The sequence below is a fragment of the Eschrichtius robustus genome, chromosome 5 (genome assembly GCF_028021215.1).
Source record: "Eschrichtius robustus isolate mEscRob2 chromosome 5, mEscRob2.pri, whole genome shotgun sequence".
NCBI lineage: Eukaryota > Metazoa > Chordata > Mammalia > Artiodactyla > Eschrichtiidae > Eschrichtius > Eschrichtius robustus.
In genome coordinates, this window is record NC_090828.1 from 762,813 (window position 1) to 784,401 (window position 21,589).

Consider the following 21,589-nt stretch of genomic DNA (forward strand, 5'->3'; position numbering starts at 1 on the left):
CCTGGCCCGATCGTGAGAATGTGACAGGAACCAAAGACCACGACTAATTTTGTGCACCTGGGGGCCATTAGAGATTGTTTTGTCCTGTTACCACCTAAAATCATCTCACACTCTCTTAAGGCTTCGTCCCTCACGTTAGCAAACACTGCAGATGGCAGTGACATCCAGGGCCAGCCTGGTGCCACCTCGAATCTCTCCTTCAGAAGGGACCCAGGAGAGGTCACTCACATCCCTCTAAGTTCTGAATATTGTGAAATGAAACGTCTGATATTTAGAAAGGCTGACATAACGCAAACCATCAGATAAAATGTTTGTTTTTTCACTTACAAAACGCCAGCAACATGAGTGTCTTCACTCTGACCGCACCTTAGCCGGTGGCTCTGTTCTCTGACCGCGTCTGACCCGCAAACTGCCCCTCCTGGTGCTCACCAAGGCCCCGTACAGTGAGGGGTGCTGGACTGTGGGGCCGTGGAGCCACTGCTGGCAAATACACCCTCTGGTGCAGGTGCCTGGATGTGTCCAGGTGTCCTTGGGTACACTGGGGGCCTGCAGGTGAGGCCGCATCCTGGGCGCTTGACTCTCCCTTTACTGAGTACTCTGCCTTCTCTGGGGGCTGGCTGATGGGTGAGCCCAGTCTGAGCCTGTGGTGTAACTCAGGAGAAAGGCCACTGGCTCCTAGAACTGTCCCCAGAGGGACAAGGCCCCGCGGGTTAGAACAGGAGGAAAGATAGAGCGAGGGTCTGAGTTTGAGGAAGGAAGATGGCCTCTTGGAGCTGCCCAGCTGTGGTTCTCACCGGCGGACAGTTCAGGCCCTGCTTGCCGGGCCTGGGTAGCAGCGGCCTCCCAGGCGATACTCCAGCTGGAGCCGCCTAGCGGCTGCCCCTCCACTCACTCCTGCCATCCTGCTCCACATACATCTCTGGGAGAGGCAGGGGAGGGCCTCTGCTCACAGAGGGAGAGGAGGGGCCGTCTGCAGGGGGCAGCGGTGGGCCAGTCTCTCCAGGGAGGACCCTGAATGTTTGGGTGGCTGCAGCCCCCAGGCCCGTTCTGGTCTGCCTGCGTGATGTGGTTTGGTCCCCACTTTCCAGGGCGGGGAGCTCGGCTGCCCCTCGGGCAGGCCCTGTGCCTCGCCCCTCCTCACTGTGGTCCTTCAGGCCCCTGAGGGTGGTCAGCCCTGAAATCCACTCCTGCTGACTTACTTTCCGCGCCCTTGCCACCACTGCGTCCGGGGAGCTGGAGGGCCAGGCTGACCTGCTCGGGGACCTCCTCCGCGTTCTCCAGCTGCACCAGAGCCGTGGGTTCTAGGAGAGATCAGGACGCCACAGCGCGCTGACCACGAAGCCTGCTGCCTCGCGCCCAGGACTGTCCCTGGGCCGCCTTCTTGAGCGGCTTCTCTCCCTCGGGCGCAGGGCCTGGCGTGGCGGGATCAGGGTGGGTCTTGGCGCTGCCTCGGGTAGGATCAGCTTTTCTCCGGGCGGAGCCCAGCCCTGACCCTCCTGCCAGTCCTCAGCAGGGACCCGGCTTGACTGCCAGCCCCACCGGAACCGTGGGCGCAGGTCACCAGTGGCCCAACAGGGCCGAACCTCCTGCCTTGCCCACAGGCCTAAGCAGCTGACTGATGCGTCAGTCTCCTTCTTATGGTCACATCCTGCTCTCCTCTCCCTCCCTCTCCTGCTCCCTGGGGGTCCACAGCGCCCCCTCCTCCCCCTCTTATGTGCCCTCAGCCAGACCGCGCTCTTGGCCCTTCTGGAGCCCCCTGGCGAGGCTCCTGCTGCGGGTCCCAGGACCTCGCGCTCACTAAACAGCACTCAGGGTCCTGACCCGGACCGGCCCCTAACGGGTTTCTTTCCCGTCTTCTCTCACGTGCCTGCCTGCGGCCTGTCCCTTCAGCCCATACAGCCACGCTGGGAAGGCTCCGTGGGAGCCCGTGGGTGGCGTGGGCTCCTCGCGCTGGCCCTGGAGCCCAGGGCCTCCGACCCCACTGGGGTCCCCCGCTGGGGACGGTGCTGGGCACTGGAGGTGGTCTTGAAGCCCAGGTTTCAGGGACCTCGACCCTCATCCCACTGGGGACCGGCGGGTGAGGTGGCAGCGGGGCCACCGGGGTAGGCCTGGGCACTCACGTGATCTCACAGTGACCCGTCTGCCAGGCGAGCTGCGGAAGCTGGCGCTCACTCGTCCTCTGCCGTCCACGAGCTCCGAGAACCTGCGAGAGAGTCAGCGCGGGTCAGCAGGCGGGTTCAGGGCCTGGGGTCTCGGGGGCGGCAGCTGAGGCGGGCACCTGGGGGCCTGGGTCGGCGGTGCGGGGGCGCCGGGGTCGTTGAGCAGGCGCAGCTCCGGCAGGCGCGCGGGGGCCGGTCGGGTTCTGAGCGCCCGCGGGGGGGGTCCTTCCCGGTGCCAGCGTCTGTCGGCGCCATCCCTCGCGGCTGCGGGCGGTGGAGGACGGGGTGGCCGCGCGGGCTGGTCTGGGGCTCCCCGTGCCCCCGTCCTGCCCCGCCGCTCCGAGGTGAGAGCCGAAGGGGCGTGTGCCCCCGGCCCACCCTGAGCCCCGCTCCCTGCCCGAGGAGGGGCTGCGGATGCAGTCTGGAAGCGGTCCAGGTGCTGGTCCCAGCCCCCCACCCTGGCCCAGGCTCTCCGCCTGCAGGTGGGGCCGGGCCTCGGACCCTGTCCAGACTCACCTCATCTGAGGCCCACGCCCTGCACACCCCGAGAGAGAGGGCATGGCTCCTCCGTGGGTCCTTGTCACCTAACCGTGGCCTTCAGCAGCCCCCACCCCCAGGGCTGGGTACCCTCCTCACCTGCGAGCCCCGCCCACCCCCCACCGACTCACAGAGGGGCCCCAGCCTGCCCTGTCTCCCTGGCAGGCGTGCCTGGGGCTGAGCCGGGTCTGAATGTCTCAGGGCAAGTGTACTCCACGCCCCGAGGGCAGGTTGGTGGGTTGGGAGAGGAGGGAGCCCAGGCCACCGCCCACCTCCCTGCAGCACCATCCAGACAGACCGTCCTCTTGTGAGCTTTGCCATGTCAGGACCCCCATGGGACCCAGCGGGCCTCCTGTGCTCCCGGGAGCAGACCCATGTCCTCACTGTGGCCTTGAGCCTCCGCGTTCCTCAGCAGCTCCCACCCTCCGTCCGTCCACTCTGCCCTTCCTGCCTCTCCCAGCCCGCCCCTTGCTGATGCTGTGCCGCCCCTCTTTCCCATGCTGCTGTCCAGCAGCTCCTCATGGGTCAGGCCTGGCTGCCCGGCTGCTACCCAGGGCCGCCTCCACGCTGCCACTGCCCGCTCTCGGCGCTGGTTTTCAGGGTGATGCCCTGTATTTACCGCTCAGCCATCTGGGGTCCACTCGGGCGGATGGCACAAGGTGAGGAGTGAGATGCTTATTCTTCTGAACCGCTAGCTCACTGACCCAGCGCCAGCTGTCCAGGAAATCCTCCCCCAATTTTCATGCGTGCAATTCTGGGTCAACACAGCCCCGTTTCTAGGCTGCCTGTCTGTCCCTGGGACAGTGTGGCCTGGGCCAGAGGAGGGTCCTGAGGTACAGCAGGAGCGCTGTCTCCCGGACAAGGTGCCGCACTTACAGGTGATGATGTACAGGTGAGCGGGCTCGCTGTGCAGCTGGTCGCCCCCGGCGCTCTGCACGGCCGTCACCGACAGCTGGTACCGCCGTCCAGGCATCAGGTCCCGCACCGTGTAGGACACCAGCCTCCCGCTGGGGACGTAGCGGCTCTTGGTGCTCTGGCTAGTGGTCACGTTGATGACGTAGGCCTCCAGTGAGGTGCCCGGAGTGGGGGCATCCCAGACTACGTGGGCAGAGGTGGCCGTGACTCGGGCGGCGGTCAGGTTGGCTGGCGGCAGAGGCCCTAGGCGAGCACGGAGCAGGGGAGGGAAGTGAAGGGGGGTTGACGGGGTCTTCTGCCCAGGACACGGTTTAAAGATCTGACACGGATTGCTGAAGCTTCATTTGAAGCCAGCTTGGGCGGTTACAGACAACTTCGTGGTCCTAAAGGGTGGCGTGGAGGGGCGTTTGCAGCTGCTCAGGGCCTGCAGCAGCTCCCCCTCCTGCCCCAAGAGGCACCCCCAGAATGCCACCCGCTGGCCCCCGGTGAGGCGCCCCGCCTGCTCAGTCCATCAGGGTGCCCTCCCGGGTGGCACTTTCCATCCCTCGAGCCTGGCCATGCACACCTGCTCCTGGGATGTAGATAGGGGAGGGGGCTAGACAGGCAGAGGGTGGGCCAGGGCCCCAGCACTCAGGGTCAGAGCAAGGACTTGAGCCTGTGCTGTCCACCTGCAGCACGGGGCGAGGCCCTGCTCAAACCTGCCCTGCTCACCGAGCCCCTGCCCCTTTCCCCACCCCTGTTCACTGTGCCCCCCGTGCCCGGACAGCCCGCGTGTGGGGGAGGGAGGGGCGGTGAGGGCCGGGTGTCCTCCCCGTGACAGCACGGAGCTCCCTGGGGCGGACAGCGTGGGCATCCTTGCAGCTCGCTCCTCCCGTCCTTGCTCAGGGACCCCGGGCCCGCAGGAGCCCGGAGCGTGCGAACACCCACGCGGAGGGCTGCCTAGGAAGGTCGTCCCCGGCAGGAGGGCCACCCAGCCCCCTGCAGCCGCCATCCCGGGCGCCTCTGGGCACACCTGGTACACGTGGCCAGGGCCAGGTTTCTGGTGCTGCGGCCACTTTGGAGAGGACTGAGGGGTCGGAGGGAGGTGAGAGCTTCCAGAAGGCCCCGCGCGACCCGAGCCCTCGCCGCTCTACTTACGGGTCCACACGTGCAGTGGTGCCGAGGCCAGGCTCTCGGTGGGGTGCTCCTGCCCCCCAAGCCCACTGAGGGCAGTCACCCAGATGGTGTATCTCCTTCCCGGAAGCAGGGCCCTGTGGGGAGGGGAGGCCGGGGAGAGAGGAACAGGGCGGCCCTGCTGCCAGACTGGGGCTCCTCCGCGCAGGCGTGACGGGGGTGTGGGTCGTCCCAGGGCCGGTGGCCAAGCAGCCTCCACGAAGGCCAGGTGTGTGGCCTGAGACCTGAGTGCTCCTGGGGTAGGAAGCTACTCCCTGGTCTGTCTGTCTAGTACTGGAGTGGCGGGGAAGGTGACAGGCCTGCCGGGGCGGCTGCAGTGTGGTCAGAGGCTGGTGTTAAGACAGGAGAGGCCAGAACGGGGCAATTGGAGGAAAAGGTTAACAGGCAGGCCGGCCCGCCTGCGAGGCTGGCCCCGGGCTGGGAGCTCCCGGGAGGGTCCCCAGCCCCCTCGTGGAGGAGAGGGCCTCGCCGCCCCTAAACGTTTGTGCCAAGTGAGGCTCGTGCGGAGTGCCGCTTCCTCCTGGGAGTCTGGAACCTTCACCAGGCACAGGTGCCCGCGACCACCCCGAGGAAAAGCCCCAGGCGCTGTGTCTCTGACGGGCTCCCTGGGGAGACAGCACCCCACGGGCGTCACGGCTGGTGGTGGGGAGCTAAGCACGTCATGTGAGGGGAGGGGGCTCTGGAAGCTCACGCCTGGTCCCCGACTTGTCCCTGCGCCCCTTCCTTTTACCGATGTTGCTTTGTATCCTTTCTCTGTCCTGAATCCAGCTGTGAGCGCGGCCTCTGCTGAGTCCTGGGGGCCCCCTAGTGAACGTGGGCGTGGTCTTGGGGACCCTGATGTAGCCACAAAGTGCCCACCTTGGGCTCTATTTGTGTTTCTGTCCTGCCACTCTTGGGAAGTGGGCAGGATGTAAATCAAGGAGAGTCACAGCAATACTTAAAAGACAAAGTGGAGTGTCATCTCCAGCACAGACAGCCGTCCGCTTAGACAGAAAGGACAGGCATGCACAGAAAAAGTGGTTGCGAGAAGTCTGCAAACCAGAAATGTACCCAAATGTGGGTGGTTCAGAGGGTGCGGCAGACAGAGCGCCCCGCCTGGCCTGGCCTCACCTTCCAGAGCCCCTGCCCCTGACCGTGGCCTGTGGCTGCTCTGGGCCGGACGCCGCAGAGCTGTTCCCGCTGAGCCCGCCCCGGCTGCTGCACAGGAATTGGTGGGCACGTCCTGGAGTGGAGCCGAGTTTACTCCCCAGCCTGGGGGCCCCTGCCCGGGAGGCTGCCAGCACTCTTCCTTCCTCACCCTTGCCCTCCAGCACTGCCTGCCCTCCTGGCCAGGGGCTGGAAGCCTCTCTGGTTGGTGAGCAGTCCACAGGGGTCCCTGAGCCGGAGCGCCTAGGCCGTGGGGTCCGAGGCTTCCCTGCAGGGTTGCTAAAGTGTTTATTTCAGTCATCGGCCATTCTGAATGACTGATGTTCATTTGAATTTTATTGTTGTAGTTTTGTTTGTATGTAATTTGTAATAATTAAGCCTAAGAAGTTTATATGCCTAGTTTAAGGTTCGAACATATTACTGAACAAGATAAGAATGTCAGGCGACCCAGGGGTGCCACGGTTTCTCCCTCTCAGAGGCGCCTGCGTGACTCAGGCTGGAAGAACTCTGGGCTGGCCTCTGGGTGGCCAGTGTCTCGCTGGCCTCCGTGCAGGAGGTGCTGTCCTCAGGTTTTTAGAGTGTCTCTGCTTTTTTGGGGGCACTTTGAAACACTCGTCTGGCGGCCCCATGAGGAGGCAAGGCAGGAGTGAGACCCAGGACTGACCAAGCGCCCCTGCTCCTCCGGGGGCCGGGCAGGTGGGGAGCACAGGGTGGGGGGCAAGGCCGCCGCGCTCTTACCTGAATGTGAACTTGTCCACACCCTTGTCCACGTCGGTGGACTCGTCCTCCTGGGCCTCGGGGTGGCGGATGGACACGCGGACGCTGCTGACGGTGGCGTGGCGGATCCTGTGCAGAGCCCACCGCACCGAGATGGCGCTGGCAGTCACGTTGGTGACCTCAAGGCCCTCGACGGGGCGGGGTCCTGGGGACAATGGGGGCATGGCCGTGTGGCACCTCCTCACCCCTGGGTAGGGCGGGGCCGGGACAAGAGAGGAGGCTCGGGAAGGGCACTTGGTGGGGCGGGTCACGGAGAGGCGGCCTCGCGATGTGCCATCCAGCCTGGGCTAGCTGAATGTGTCCCTCAGCCCAGTGCGGAGATGGGGTGGTTGGACACGCCCCAGGCCCCTGCCTTGGGGGTGCTTCAAAGGGGCTGCCATGGGCACTGCTCTGGGCGGTCTTGGCCCCTTCAGACTGCCAGGGGCGAGGTGGGCCCTTCCCGACCCTCTGGCTGGCTGTTGTGGTGGCACCGACAGTGACTACCTGCCCCGTCTGGGTGGTCCAGGGGCCTGACGGGGGAGAAGCCAGGAAGAGTCCTTGGCGACCTCAGGGAAGGGGCTGAACCCCAGCCAAGGGAGCTGAGAGGGGTGCCCAAAGCTCCCGGGGTGCAGCGCCCCATTCTGCGGGCAGTGGTCCCCCCTCCCACCCTGATGGAGCAGGGGAGGCTGTCTTCCTTCCAGAAGCCTTTCCCCGGCAGACCCCACCTTGAGCAGCCGCAAAAGCACTTCTTCCTGAAGCCAAGCTGAGGATGGCCTACTCCTCCCCCAGACCCCTGAGGGCTCGCTCCCCTGCCACATGCCCGGGCCCACCCTGCTGGCCCACTGTGTCCTCAGCACTGCACGCTGTCCTTCCCCAGGATGTGCTGTCCTGAGTCCTCGTCCCGCCCTGCACTTGGCCCTCAATGTCCTCAGTGTCAGCGTCTGCTTGGGCTGGCAGGTGATGCCAGGGTGCCTGCCTTCCTCCTCCCGAGGGACCTGAGAAGGTGCTCCCCCTGCCTGTCCTCCGAGGGGCCTCACCTTCCTCCTCACCCAGCCGCCTGCCTGTGCCCACCTGCCCCGGGCCTCACTCTGAGCCCGTCAGCCACCCCACGGGGCTCTCGACACGCCCAGTGGTCACACCACTTCCCAGTTCTCGCTCCAGCCTCCAGCCTCCAGCCGCCCCTTCCCCAGTCTCTTGACCCCCTGGGCCAGCGCCCACCATCCCACCATCATGGGTGTGTTCTGGGATTCTCCCCCGTCCCCTGTTGACCCCAGGAGCAGACAAGCCAGCTGGGGCCCCAAGCCTCTCTGGACGCCCTTACACACAACTTCCGTTCAGGGCAGCTCCCCCAGAGCGCCCTCCCTGCGGTCCCACGCTGCCCCTTCTCTTGACCTGCAGCAAGGAGGCTCCATCCTCACCCCCGGGACACCTGGCCGGCTCCCCTCGACCCCACCCCAGCGTGAGCTGGCACATCAGCCCCAGGACCTTCTCAGGGGGCCCCCGCCGCATTCCCCCAGCCTCGCTCCCTAACCCCAGTCTCCGTCTCTGTCCCGCATCTGTTCCTCTCCTCTGTGAGAAGGTTCCCTCTCTGCCCTGCCCAGCAGCGCTGGCGCCAGTGTCGGGGATCGGCTGGATGGCCCCCAGCGGGCCCCGGGGCGTGCGGCCAGTGGGGCCCTCGGGGGGGGCGGGCAGGGTCCGCAGACACTCACGCGTGCGGGCGAGCAGCACCACGGGCCTGCTGATGTCGTTCTTGTTGTTGGCGTTGCGCTTGACCGAGAAGACGGAGATATTGTAGGCCCTGCCGGCCGCCAGGGCCCGCAGCTGGTGCGAGGAGCGGCCCCGGTCCACAAAGTCCGTGCGGCGGTAGGAGCCGTCGGAAGAGGCGTAGGTGACCGCGTAGCCGTCGAGCATCTGCTGGGCGGCTGGGCCTTCGGGTGGGCGCCAGGAGATGGAGACCCCGCTCTCCTCCACTCGCTCCACCTTGAGGGCCGTTGGTGGGAAGAGCTCTTCAGGGTTTCAGTCAAGAACAAGGGAAGGGGGGTGGTCAGCTGTCAGCCGTGGAAGCCCCGGCCCCCAGGCAGGTGTCTGGCCCATTGGCTCTCGGGCCTGGCTACCCCGGGGCGCAGGTGGGCCACTGCCAGTGGGAGCCCGCCTTGGGCCCCTGGAGGGTCTCCCGTGTGCGCGCACGCGTGACTGCGCTGGTGCCGCCCGTCGGCCTGTTTGCTCCTCCCGGCTTCCCGGGCAGAGCCTGGGAGAGCAGCCGCCTCGGCACTCGGCCCTGGGGGCCGTTCGGCCCTTTGGCCCGTCCCACGGGGTGTCTGCAGCCCTGGGGAGGAGGGGAGTCCGCCCCCCGACGCCGGCACCCTGGCCGCCTCACCTTTGGCACAGTCCTTGCCCGTGTAGCCAGCTTTACAGGTGCAGCTGTGGGACCCGTTGCTGGCCAGGCAGTAGCCGCGGCCCCCACAGGGGCTGGAGAAGCAGGGGTCGCTCACTGCGAGGGGGGAGGCAGCCGTGAGTGCACGCACGTCGCCAGGCCCCCCTCCAGCTGGGCCTCGGTCCTGCCCAGGGCCGTTCCCGTGCTGATGCAGTTGCGGGGTGGAGGTGGGTGGTATCACGGCGGCACGTTGGGGAGGTGGATACGGGGGTTGCGGGCACTCTCGGAGGGGGAGGGCAGGGCTTGCCAGGGCCCCGTGGAGAGGCCAGGCAGGGAAGCCCTCTGACTCTGAACCAGGCCATGCTGCCCCGACCCGAGCCAAGGTGCTCTGGCAGGTGGTGACTTGGGGCGACCACTCCCGGGGGGCAGCGGGCAGCCGAGAGCACCGGCCCCTCCCCGGCCTCCCTCTGCACTGGGGCTGGGGTGCGGGTGTGGACCCAAGCTCACAGGCCAGAGCCTGCAGTGCCCTCCGCCGCCCCAGGCCTGTGCAGTGGGGCTCTGGCCACAGGCGGTCCGCACTGTGCTTGTGCCCGGGCAGGCTCCTGTGCCCTGTGGTGGCGCTGGAGCCCAGAAGCCCATCCACACTGTGCTAGGTCTGCGTGGTGCCAGCCAGGCCCAGCTTAGGGGTTGGGGACACTCGAACAGCCCAGGTCAGGCCACACCCCACCGCGGGGATAGGCCTGTTTTGGGAGGGGATACACATCAGCAAGTTGAGAGAAGTACTGCCCAGACAGTCCCAGAGACCGGAAAGTGCTCCAAAGGAGAAAAATGGTGCTGGGGAGACGGCTGATAGGGTGGGCGCCCCTGCAGGCCTGTGGTCAGGGAAGCCCTCGTCCCGGAGGGACATCCCAGCCGGGACCTGGCCCCCGAGAAGCCCCTGCTCAGGCTGATCAGGGAGAGTATCCCGATGTGAGGAACCGTGAGTTCCAGGCCCCCGGGGAGGCCCTGAGCTTGGCCAGTGCAGGGACAGCAGGGCCTGTGGCTGGACATGGAGCTGGGGGGGACGTGAGATCGCCGGGGAGGGTAAGTGCAGGAGGCGGGGCGGGCGGAGGAAAGGACCCCGGAGGAGGGAAGGGCGGCCGGGCCCCACCTGTCTCGCAGTGGTAGCCGAAGAAGCCCTCTGGGCAGACACACAGGTAGGCCCCGCCACCGTTCTCGCACCGGCCTCCGTGCTGGCAGGGCCTGGAGTCGCAGGCGTCCACCTCTGGAGAACACCCAGAGAGTCGGCCAGGGCGGCAGGGGGGTGTCTGGGGGAGGGAGGAGAGGACAGCGGGAAGAAGGGAAGGGGAGGCAGGAGGGAGGCCGGGCGGGGGCGTGGGGGGGGGCAGCGGGCAAGCCCGTTGGCGGAAGGGGCTGGCGACAGGCCCCTCCCCCTTGGCGGGCACCCGGCCCTCCCCTCCTCCTCCCCCCTGGGGCCCCTCCCCCAGGGGTCCTGTCCGGCAGGGCCACGGGGACTGCCCCCATCCCCCTGCTCTCTGAGCGGCCCAGGGTCTCCGTTCGTTGACAAGAGGTTCTCCCGGGGTGTCGGGGGCCTAGCGGGTGTGGTTGGGACCTGGCACGTGGGGACCCCCCAAGCGCAGCCCCTACCTGTCTCGCAGTGGACTCCAGCGAAGCCCGGGGGGCACTGGCAGACAAAGGCCCCCGGGAGGTCCCTGCAGGAGCCTCCGTTTCTGCAGGGCTGCGCCAGGCACTCGTCTGTCTCTGCAGAGACGGGACACGAGACGGCATGACCCCGCGCCCCCGGGGTCTCCTGTGCACCGAGACTTCAGCCTCGCCGCTGCCCTCCACTCTGCCCACAGAGCCTGCCCCCAGGCCGCTCTTGCCTTCACTGCCCAGGCTTCGCAGGGGCCCCGACTGGACATCCTGGGCCTGCCCCGCCACGCCGGGGCGATGTCTCTGTCTCGGGGCTCAGAGGCCCCCGTAGGCGTGCGGGGAGCAGGGCTTGTTCAGCGGTGCACCCGGCAGGCCTCCCCTCCCTCCTCTGGCGCAGAGCACTGGGGTGTGACCTGCCCCCCTGCCCCCAGGCCAGAGGCTGCAGGAGGCTAGCTTTTCTCAGCTGAGCTCTCAGTCTCCCCTGGGGAGACAGAAGCAGGGACATCAGAGCTGGCAGGGACCTGAGAGAGCAGGCGGTGCCCAACCAGAGACCAGCCCAGGGAGAGGGGCAGCCAGAGCAAGGTGACCACGGCCAGGGGACGCCAGTGCCCCAGGCCCACGGCCGGGGTGCCGGAGCTGCCAGCCCGCAGCGAGGGCCGGGACCTGTCTTACCCAGCTCACAGCGGGCTCCTTCATGCCCTGGGCTGCAGACACACAGGTACCCAGCGATGCGGTCCTGGCAGGAGCCCCCATGCAGGCACGGCTGGGATCGGCACTCGTCAATTTCTGGGAGAGGAGAGCCCGGGTGCCAGGTGCCAGGAGAGACCCCAAGAATACAGCAGTGTTGCTGTTGTTAGAGGGGGTGACTCGAGGCCAGATTAAGATGGACACAGATCAACTCTGGTGTGAGGGTCTGGACAGAGGTCTGCGGCCTCCCCCAGGTGCTTGGAGAGGCCAGAATCTGGGCAGGGCTGCCTCGGAGCAGAGGGACGCCTTGGACCTGGGCACTCGGGCTGGGCGGCGTCTGGGAAGTGCCTGGGGCTGCCCTCAGTGGCCCTCGGGGGACAGGCCCAATCTTGCCAATTCATTAGATAACAATCACGTATGGAACCAATACATTTGGGGGTGAGTCCTTCATCTTAAAATACTCACCGCAGGCTTTTTAAAAACTTGGAGTTGTGCTCCTGAATTAAAAGTGTTCAATTTAGAAGAGTTTACTTTTAATGCTTAACATATAAATAAGTAAATAAATGGTAATGACATAATGACACCTGGGGGCCGGCGCCCAACCTGGGAGCTAGAACGTTGGCCGGCTCCCCTGGTTACGGGCACTTCCCAACTCCTTGTGTCCTGAATTTCTGTGCTATCTCCTCTGTGCCCCTTAAATTAGTTTAAAATTTTTTATGAATACCTTAGACGATATATGGTTTTGATTTTGCTATTTATGAACTTTATTAATAGGACATTGTGGTATACGTACTCTTTTCTCACTCAACATTTATATTAATGTCTCCGCATTGTTGTGGGTTGCCCTTTTTACTGCTGTATAATATTCCTCAGTGTGATTATACCATACTTTATCCTTTCTTGTTTAGTAGGAATTTGCAAAAAAAAAAAAAAAAAAAAAGCTGTGTCTTTCACATCTCCTGGTGTAGATGTGTCAGTTTTCCCTAGACTTATACCTAGAAGTAGAACTGCTAGGACACAGTTTATATGAATGGTCAACTTGACAGGCAAATTACTAAATTGTCTTCAAAGTGCTTCTACCAATTTACACTTCCTCCAGCAATTCATAAGAAATCCTGTTGCTCTACGTTCTCACCAGTATTTGGGCTTTTTAGACTTCTGAAGTTTTGCCAATGAAAGTATCTCATTGTACTTTTGATTTGCATTTTGCTGATCACTAATGAAGAGAATGTTTCTTTTCATTGGCTTTATGTACCTCCTCTTCCATGAAATGCCTACTCGTGTGTTTTACCTATTTTCCTATTGGGTTGATTTTATATATATATTATATATATATATATATATATTATATATATATATATATAATATATATATATATAAAATATATATATTACATATATATAATCTTCTCCCAGTTTGTAGCTTACATTTGACTTTCTTAAGGCTGATAAATTTAAATTCCTAATTTTTAGCTAGTCTAGTTGTCCATTTTTTCCTTTTATAGTTAGTGCTTTCTGTGGCTTAAGGAATCTTTCCCTACCCCAAGGCCAAAAAGATATTTACCTACATTTTCTACACAAAATCATATACTTAAAAAAAAAACCCATTTAAGTCCTTAATCCATCTGGAATTAATTGTTGTGTATGGTGAGAAGTGGGGAAACAATGTAATATTTTCCTGAGTACATAACCATTTTATTCCAGTTGTCATGAAGATTTTCTCATATGCTTTCTTTCAGAAGTTTATAGTTTTAGCTTCTACATTTATGTCTATAATTCATTTCACACATATAGAAATTATCATTTTTGATGCTATTGTACATAATATTGTTTCACTTCATTTTCCAAGTCTTCACAGCTAGAATATGAAAATATAATTGGTTCTGTGTATTGACCCTGTATCCTGTGATCTAGTTGAATTCACTTATTAGTTCTATAGCTTTTGTAAAATCTCTTAGAATTTTTTTCTATGTGCACGATTGTGTCATCTTTACTTCTTCTTGCCCAATAGACATGCCTTTTCTCCCTTTTCTTGTCTATGGCACTGTCTAGGACCTCCAAGACAACGTTGGAAGGAACTGGTGGAAGGGACACCTTTGCCTTATTACTGATTATAGCGGGAAGTCTTTCACCATTAAGTATTTTGTTAGCTGTTGACTTTTTCATGGATGCCCTTTATCAGGTTGAAGACCTTTTTTTCTACTCTTAGTTTATTAAGAGTTTTTAAAATAATAGTTGAATTTTGTCAAATGATTTTTCTGCATCTATTGAGATGATCATATGATTTCCTCCTTTATCTCCTAATATGGTGAATTACATTTATTAATTTTCAAATGTTAAACCAACCTGTACTCTTGAGATGGGTCCCTCTTGCTCAGGTTGGATTATCCTTTTGATGTAGGACTGGGTTTGATTTGAGTAATATTTTATTAGGATTTTTGTGCTTTGCTCATGAGAAATATTAGTCTGTAATTTCATTTTTGTAATGTCTCTGGTTTTGGCATAAAGGCATTACTGGTCTCATAAAATGAGTTGAGAAGTGTTCCTTCCTCCTACATTTTCTGAAAGAGCTCCGTATATAGTATTATTCCTTTCTTAAATGTTGGATAGAACTCGGTGAGGCAGTCTGGTCTTGCCATTTTCTTTGCAGGAGAGTTTTAAATTACAACTTACATTTATTTCATAGCTATGGGGCTATTCACATTTTCTATTTATTCTTGTGTCAGTTGTGGTTATTTGTGTCTTTCAAAGTAGTATTCATCATTTTCTCTAAGTTGTGAGATATATTGGCCTAAAGTTGCTCACAATATCTCCCTGTCCTTTAAATGCTGGTACGATCTTTACTGATGTCTCCTCTTCCATTCTGATATTGCTAATTTTTCTTTTTTTTTTTCCTTGATGAGTCTAGCTAGAGGTTTATTATTTTTATTGACCTTTTCAAGGAATCAGCTTTTAGTTTCATTGGTTTTCTCTACACATCTTTTTTATAATTATATTTTATAATCGTCTGTTATTGATAAATAAAAATGCAATGAATTTTGTTATAATAACCTATATCTACTAAACATGTTACATTTCCTATCACTTTTAGAAGTTTTCCTGTAGATTAAAGACAACAATATCAGCTGCAAACACTGACATTTTTACTTCCTCCTTTAGCGTTTTCATGACATTAATTTCTTTTTCTTACTTTATTGCACGGACTAGTACTGCCAGTGTAATATTGATTAGACTTAGTGATAATGGGCATCCTTGTCTTGTTCTGAATTTTAAGGGGAATGTTTGTCTACTTAGGATAATGTGTACTCTAGGTTTGAGGAGAGGTATAGTACAACTGCCTCAGAAGCTAATTTCCTTCCTCCTGTTGGTAGCTCAGCATGTCTGCATCAGTTCAACAGAAGAACAGCTTTTGAATTCCAGATCCTCCCCTGTATAACAAGGATCAGGAACACACTGTTCCACAGCTCTCTTGATGTAGTCTGTAGCCCTTCTTCTATAAATATGTGGAGTGTACCTGTTGCGCTTCAGATGGTGTGTCCAGCCTGCCTATGCCTGGCCTAAGCACCCCTCTCTGTGGGGTAATGAACACGTGGGGGCTACGGGGGCGCTGCTATTTCTCTCTTCTAAGTTTTCCTTCCAGTAAGTTCTATATTATTTTACACCACATGGTACTAGAAGGGTGTGTGTATCATGTTATTTTTATCTGGATGAGGAAGTATTTTTTATTCCTTATTTGGTAAGAATTTGTTTCATGAATAGGTATGAATTTTATCAAATGATTATTATGCATTCTTTGAGATTCTTACATGATTTTTCTCCTTCAGTTGGTTACTGTAGCAGATTTTTCTAATATCAAACTATTTTTGCAATAACCCAACTTGATAATGGTGTATATAGTCTTTATAGACTGTCAAATTTCTGCATCTGTGTTCGTATGTTTAATGGACCCCTAATTTTACTTTCTCCAACTGTCCATATCTAGTGTTGGTTTAAGGTTGTCCTGGCCTCACAGAGTGGGTTGGCACATACTCTTTTCTACTCCCTGGAAGAGCCTGTATCACGCTGCAACAAGCTGTTTCTTGGCAGTTTGGTGGAATTTACCCATAGCATTGTTTGGGCCTGGTGTTTCCTTGTGGGAAAACTTCTTTGCATCCTCAGCTCTCTGATAGGTTAAAAGGTATGATCTTATGGGCTCTCCGGTGTTTCCTTGATGTTACAGTGAGACTGATGGTATTTTCTAACTGTCTACATCCTAACTGAATGGATCACCTCAGTACGTTAAAAATACCATTTTATTATCTCACTCCTGACGTCCGCTGTTGAGAAGTCCGGTGCCGATCTGATTCTTGTTCCTTTGTGGATTCTTGTTCCTTTTTTCTCTCTGGATGTTTTAAGGATTTTTTTTTCTGTTTTTGTCTGATTTTCTTAACTTTTATTATAATGTGTCTAATGTTTCCCTTTTCTCCTGCAGGCCCTTTCAGCCTCTGGTCATTCACCAGTAATTCTGGGAATTACTCCACAGTTGCTCCAACATTTCCTCCTCACTCTTGGATTCCTGTCATCTCAACGTCAGCACTTCTACCCTCCTCAGTGCCTACGTTTTCTTTTGATTTCTGAGTGTTTCCCTGCTTCTTTCTCGTACAGCCCCGCACACCGATCTGTCCACTCATTAACTTAAGTCTTCGTCTGTATCCATTTGTAAGTTGTGTCTGTTACTTCAACTATTATAGTTTTTCAATCTTCTTATTTCTGCTTTCTTTTAAAAGATTATATATTGATCCTTTTTTTTTTATGGTCAGTGCCATGTTTCCTTTTGTATGTTTGTCATGCTTATTTTATATTATTTATCTTCTATACTTCTACCCCCAGTAGTATATGTTGTCTGGACTTTACTGTTGTTTCTGAGGTGGCTGTACTTGGTGGGTGTCTTGATATCTTGGCTTATGCGCTCACGCTCCCTGGTGGTACCCACTCCTCATCTGATGGCATGTTGAGGAGAAGTGGCACTGGGACAGGCGTGGCCTCCTAGACAGTAACCACCAGCCCTGGGGGGCTTGGAAGGACAGGAGTGAAGGAAGATGCTGAGGCCAGGTGGTCTCCACCTGTTTTCTGGAACTCTTCACCTGATAGGGCCGCCCAGGTCCGACTGGGCTTTGCAGGGCATTTGGGAGACAGAAATGTGTTATGTGCCCCTCCCATCTCTGGATGCTGTCACTGTCCCTAAGCAACTTTGTTTAAAAACCTTTCTTTCATGAAAAATGTGTTACCATCACACAGATTTTCTGATGAACAGAGTCTGGGATGCTTTGGCTTAATGCAACATGCCTGTGGTGATGTCTGCGGCGCCCCTGTCTCCAGGGGCGTGGGTGGGGGGCCTCGCCTGCAGGCCGTGCACCTTGGCACACTGTAGGGCCCTGGAGGCAACGCTGTCTAGAGCAACAGCCCTCAAATGGCTGTGGGGGCTCGTGGGGGCCTTGTCCAAATGCAGGGTCTGATTCCACAGGTCTGGGTGGGGCTGGGGGCAGGAGGTGAGTCCTGAGCCCTGCTCTGCCTCTTCAGGGCTCTGCCTTTGGGCTCCCTCTTGGCCTCGGCGGCTTCCTCTGCAGAGCGGGCGTGTGGGTGCTGGACCCCGTGCTCTGGGACGCTCTGAGGACAGGGAAGCCCTTAGAGAAGGGTACAGAGCGGAGCTGGCACTGGTCATCACCACCATCACCACAGGGTTTTGGCCGCACTTTGCACAGAGGATACCGAAGGGAGGAGGGGCAGGCCAGGCTCAGAACCGCAGCCCCTGTGCTCTTCCACTCAGCCCAGGGGAGGAGGGCTTGGCCCTGCGCACCCACCCACCCACACACCCACCCCAGAGGGCCCCCAGGTCACCGTGGCACTGGGGAGGCTCGCTCCAGACGCCCTGCGGCTGGCAGACGCGGATGTGGTTGGAGGCGCTCGGGCTGTAGCCTCGGTCACACGAGTACAGGGCCACCGAGCCCAGCCGGGTGCCGTTGAAGCGCAGGGTGGCGTGCGTCACCTCCTCGGGCGGGCCGCAGTCCACCTCTGCAAGGACACGGCAGCCCTGTCCTGCACCGCGGGCTGCCAGCTGGCCCCTCCTGCTGCTCTGCCCTTGGCCTCACCGCGCTGCACGGCCCGGGGCCCTCGCTCCCCACACAGCCCATCCCAGGGTGAAAGCGCCATGGCTTCCAGAATGGGCTTCTCAGAGGTTTCCTTTCCTTCTTTCCCATCCCTCCCCTCGGCCCCCTGCTGGGCCCTGCTCTGCCCTTCAGGGAGCGGAGGACCCCCGGCCCTCTCACCTGCCTGGCACCGGCGTCCTGTGTACCCTGCTTGACAGCGGCAGGAGAAGTCTGTCCCCAGGGCCTCGCAGGTACCCCCATTCATGCACGGGCTCAGGAAGCAGGGGGAGGGGGCTGCAAGGGCACAGGGGGTCCCTGTCGCCCACCACTGTGTCCTCCCCAAAGGCCTCTGGGCTGCAGGGGAGTGTCCCGTCTCTTGACCCAGCTCCGCCTCCCGCACCTCCGTGGTCGGGCCATCCCTGCCCACCGGGCCTGTCTTCTTGTCTGCGCCCTGGCCCGCTGGCCTCCGCCCCCCTTACCTATCTCGCAGTGCCGTCCCGAGAAGCCTGGGGGACAGTCGCACTTGTATTTGCCGATGTAGTGGAAGCAGGTGCCGCCGTTGTGACAGGGGCCAGAGGCGCATGAGTCTGGCTTCCCTGGAAGCAGGAGGCACCCCATTGGGCGGGGGCGGGGGTCACGCGTCCACCACCCCTGCCCCTTCCCTGATCCCTCGACATCCCAGAGCTGGGGCCTCGGGGGGGACGCTCCTGACAAGCAGACGCACGGTGGCGGGGCTGGGGGCCCTGGGGCGGGGCCTGGCTCCTCCCCACTCTCTACAGGCTGATCCCCACCGGCTGGGGCCGCACCGATCTCGCAGTGCCTTCCGGTGAAGCGGTAGGGGCAGTCGCAGTGGTACTCGCCGCCCGCTTCCTTGCACGTGCCGCCGTTCCTGCAGGGCCCCGAGCTGCACAGGCGCGGCCGGGCTGCGAGGAGGGACAGACAGAGACAGAGAGGCGGGTAAACCGGGGCCAGCTTCCCGGCCCCGCAGTGCCCATGACGCCCCGCTCGAGCCTTCTCCGTCCTCAGGCACCGCTGGGCCCCGTGCGCCCAGGCCTGCCTCTCGGCGGAGCCCGAGGCCCAGCTGCAGCAGGGGCCGAGCCAGCCACGTGCGGCCCCTCAGCCTCGGGGGCCCTCTGCCCGCCCGTCCGTTGTCTCTTCCCTGCCCCAGGCTCCGCTGGAGAGCCGGGAGAGCTGGCCCCGCAGTGCGGCCAGCGCTGCACCCGCCTTCCTGCCCGGTGGGGAGCTGACATCCACGGACCGGGCCGGGAGCCCCGCTGTGGCTCCATTCTGATTTTCCTGTTTTCTGTACCTTTACTGGGGGCACTTCCTTGGACATGCGGGGCCCCGGCCACCCGCCCGAGCTGGAGGAGCCGCACCTTCACAGCCCAGCCAGGAGTTTATAGACACTTGGCCTCCTCGACGCTCTTGGGGGGATCGTGAGGCAGGAGGGGGCCTGCCCCCAGGCTCAGGGGGCCTCTTCTCCCCCTGCACCCTGTGGGGCCTCACAGGCTGCCGGTCCAAGTTCTGGCCGCCCCACCCCGTGTCCCTCCGTGTCCACTCTCTGGGATGCCTTTGCCGAGGGTGACGGACCTCAGCGGTACTTGCAGAGGATCAGGCCACTCTCTGGAAAGCCCTCCTCCTGCTACAGGGGTGGGGGAGGCCGCAGGGGCTCCGTGGTCAGAGCGCCGGGGACCTGCCCTCAGGGCCACCGTGGGAGTGGCAGAGGCTTGCAGGTAAAGGTCCAGGTTTCAGCTCTCCGGACAAGTGAGGGCAGTGGGAGGGCTGCAAGGCTGGACGTGGCCTGGGTGCCGACCCCAGGAGAATGGGCCGGGCCACACGGGGTCAGGGGGCCGCACCCTGGGCTCTGACCAAGGGGACGCCTGGGTCACTGAAAAGAGCTCTGAGCGTTGCTTCAAACTGCGTGGGAGAGACGGCCCTGGGTGGGCGCTGACGAGCACAGTGACGCCTGCGGTGTATTTACAGAAGAGCACTCGCGTTCTCAAGTGGCTGAACGTCGTAAAATGTTGACATTCTCCAACTGCACTCAATTTAACAAAGTCCTAATGAATTTTTAAAAAATCAGTGATTCTAAAAGCCACTTGGAAAAACACTGAGCAGGAAAGGAAGCCCGTCGTGAGGAAAGCGCTGTGATGAGTGGGAGGCGGCCGGGGCAGCCCGGGCCCCGCCAGCCCCCCGCCCCTGGAGTGCCGCCGCGCCCCACCTTTCTCGCAGTGCCGGCCGTGGAAGCCCCGTGGGCACTCGCACGTGTAGGAGTCATCGTGGGCGTCACAGGAGCCTCCGTTGAAGCAGGGGTCCGAGTCGCAGGGGGACGGCAGCGCTGCGGGGACAGACGGCGATCACCCTGAGGTCCTGGCTGGAACTGAGGTCAGGGTCTTGATTCCTCACGCTGGGCTCTAAGGCCCGCCCTGGAATTTCTTGTATTTCTGATTTTTCCAGAGTTCACCCTCGCTCTTACGTGAGCTGGGACTGAGCTGTGGTCCACGAGGGTCTTGGTACCATCACCACCAGCACCACCATCACGTGTGGTCACTCACTACCTAAGTCACTGGTCATCCGCTCACTAACAGATACGCGGGGTGAACCTGTTTCTCTGCAGGTGCTTGTCAGGTGCACGTTAGTGTTCTAGCAGCTAAGCGCGGGGCTCAGGAAGGCGCGGCGCGGCACTTGCACACGGCCAGGCCGTCCGCCCCCAGGTCCCCTCGGGGGCCCCCTCCTGCTGCGCCCACTGCTTTCTCGCCCACCCCCCACCCCAGCTTCTGGGCGGAGCCCGGCCTCGCAGGCTGGCGCCCGCACCCACCCCACTCACAGTGGCTGACGTTGTGGTCAGTGTGGCAGACGCACAGGTAGCTCCCGCCGTACTCCATGCAGTAGCCGCCGTCGGGGCACTGCGTGTTCATGTTGCAGGGCATGGCCGTGACTTCTGCGGGGAAGGGGAGAGCCCGTCTCACGTCCCCGCGTGTCTCCCTGGAGACCGTGTGTCCTTGAGAAGGACCGAGCTGCCCGAGGCCCGGTGGCCCTGCCAGGGTGACCAGGTTCAGGCACCCTTGTGGCCTCCCCACCGCCCCACCCACCATGCGGGTCCGGGCCCAGGCCCAAGCCACCACTTACACGGTGGCTGTGGGGATTCTCAGGGTCCAGGCAGGAAGGGCGCCCCCATCCCAGCCCTGGGCACCTACCAAATTCGCAGAGGAGCCCAAAGAAGCCTGGAGGGCACTGGCAGAGGGTGGTGTTAGCCCCCAGGCACCTGCCACCATTGCGGCACTCACAGTTGTTGGGGGTTCCTGCCACGGAGGGAGGGAGGGAGGAACCTCCAATGTCGGGGTGCCCTCTCCTGACCATCGTCCCGTAAACCCTGCCGCGCAGCCCCTCTCCCCGCTCCCCACAACCTCTCTCATGGGGGTTTGCGTGCACACCCCACGGGGGCCCCGGCAGCCCGGCCCACACGCACTCTCCCTGCAGTCAAGGCCCATGAAGCCTTCGGGGCATTCGCACACGTAGCCCTGGTCCGCATCCACACAGGTGCCCCCGTTCTGGCAGGGGGCCGAGAGGCAGGCGTCGGGCACTGGGTGGCTTCCTGCAAGAAAGACGGCGGTCACTGAGGCCGCGCAGAGAGCATGGCGAGGATGGGGCCTCGGGCGGAGAGGAGCTGTCTTAACCTCTGTCCTTAGTGCCGAGCGCCTGGAAACTGATCTCTAGCGGCCCCTCCGTCCCCGAGCCCCTTCTCTGGAGCAGAATGAGAAGCCCGAGTGAGGAGGGGGCCCCACGGTGTGCACCAAAGGGCCCAGCTGAGGCCAGAGCCTCCAGACATTTCCGCCCAAGCATCTCTGTTAGTTAAATATTGGGGATTTTTAACTTTAAGGTATCTTTCTGCTGCCGATTTCTAGTTTAATTTTGCTGTGGTCAGAGAACACAGTCCTTTTCAATTTATTGAGCCTTATTTTATGGCCGACAGGATGGTCTGTCATAGTTAAGGCTCCGCGAGTCCTGGAAGGAACGTGGGTGTCCGTGAATGTCAGTCGGGCCGGGTCGGCTGGCAGCGCTGCC

The 21,589-nt window shown here is 59.7% G+C and overlaps 2 protein-coding genes across 7 annotated transcripts in view; one reads left to right on the top strand and one right to left on the bottom strand.

Moving 5' to 3' along the window:
* Window positions 1-21,589, top strand: part of MTERF4 (mitochondrial transcription termination factor 4) — a 49,558-nt gene that overhangs the window by 26,940 nt on the left and 1,029 nt on the right. The gene's annotated exons all lie outside the window — the stretch shown is intronic.
* The window catches only part of SNED1 (sushi, nidogen and EGF like domains 1), an 88,917-nt gene that overhangs the window by 19,465 nt on the left and 47,863 nt on the right, over window positions 1-21,589 (bottom strand). For 2 of the 6 annotated variants that reach the window (XM_068544074.1, XM_068544073.1), the window contains exons 9-27: window positions 20,994-21,119; window positions 20,722-20,826; window positions 20,352-20,465; window positions 19,746-19,862; window positions 18,331-18,447; window positions 18,004-18,120; window positions 17,705-17,818; window positions 17,277-17,450; window positions 11,386-11,499; window positions 10,708-10,821; window positions 10,211-10,324; window positions 9,064-9,177; window positions 8,396-8,692; window positions 6,669-6,852; window positions 4,749-4,861; window positions 3,573-3,854; window positions 2,279-2,423; window positions 2,121-2,203; window positions 1,200-1,301 (exon numbers count right to left, since the gene is read on the bottom strand). In XM_068544074.1, coding sequence (XP_068400175.1) covers window positions 1,200-1,301; window positions 2,121-2,203; window positions 2,279-2,423; window positions 3,573-3,854; window positions 4,749-4,861; window positions 6,669-6,852; window positions 8,396-8,692; window positions 9,064-9,177; window positions 10,211-10,324; window positions 10,708-10,821; window positions 11,386-11,499; window positions 17,277-17,450; window positions 17,705-17,818; window positions 18,004-18,120; window positions 18,331-18,447; window positions 19,746-19,862; window positions 20,352-20,465; window positions 20,722-20,826; window positions 20,994-21,119 — 2,646 coding nt within the window. Of the gene's footprint in view, window positions 1-1,198; window positions 1,302-2,120; window positions 2,204-2,278; window positions 2,424-3,572; window positions 3,855-4,748; window positions 4,862-6,668; window positions 6,853-8,395; window positions 8,693-9,063; window positions 9,178-10,210; window positions 10,325-10,707; window positions 10,822-11,385; window positions 11,500-17,276; window positions 17,451-17,704; window positions 17,819-18,003; window positions 18,121-18,330; window positions 18,448-19,745; window positions 19,863-20,351; window positions 20,466-20,721; window positions 20,827-20,993; window positions 21,120-21,589 lie in introns of those variants that run through there. The other 4 variants (XM_068544075.1, XM_068544076.1, XM_068544077.1 and 1 more) reach the window with 4 other exon arrangements.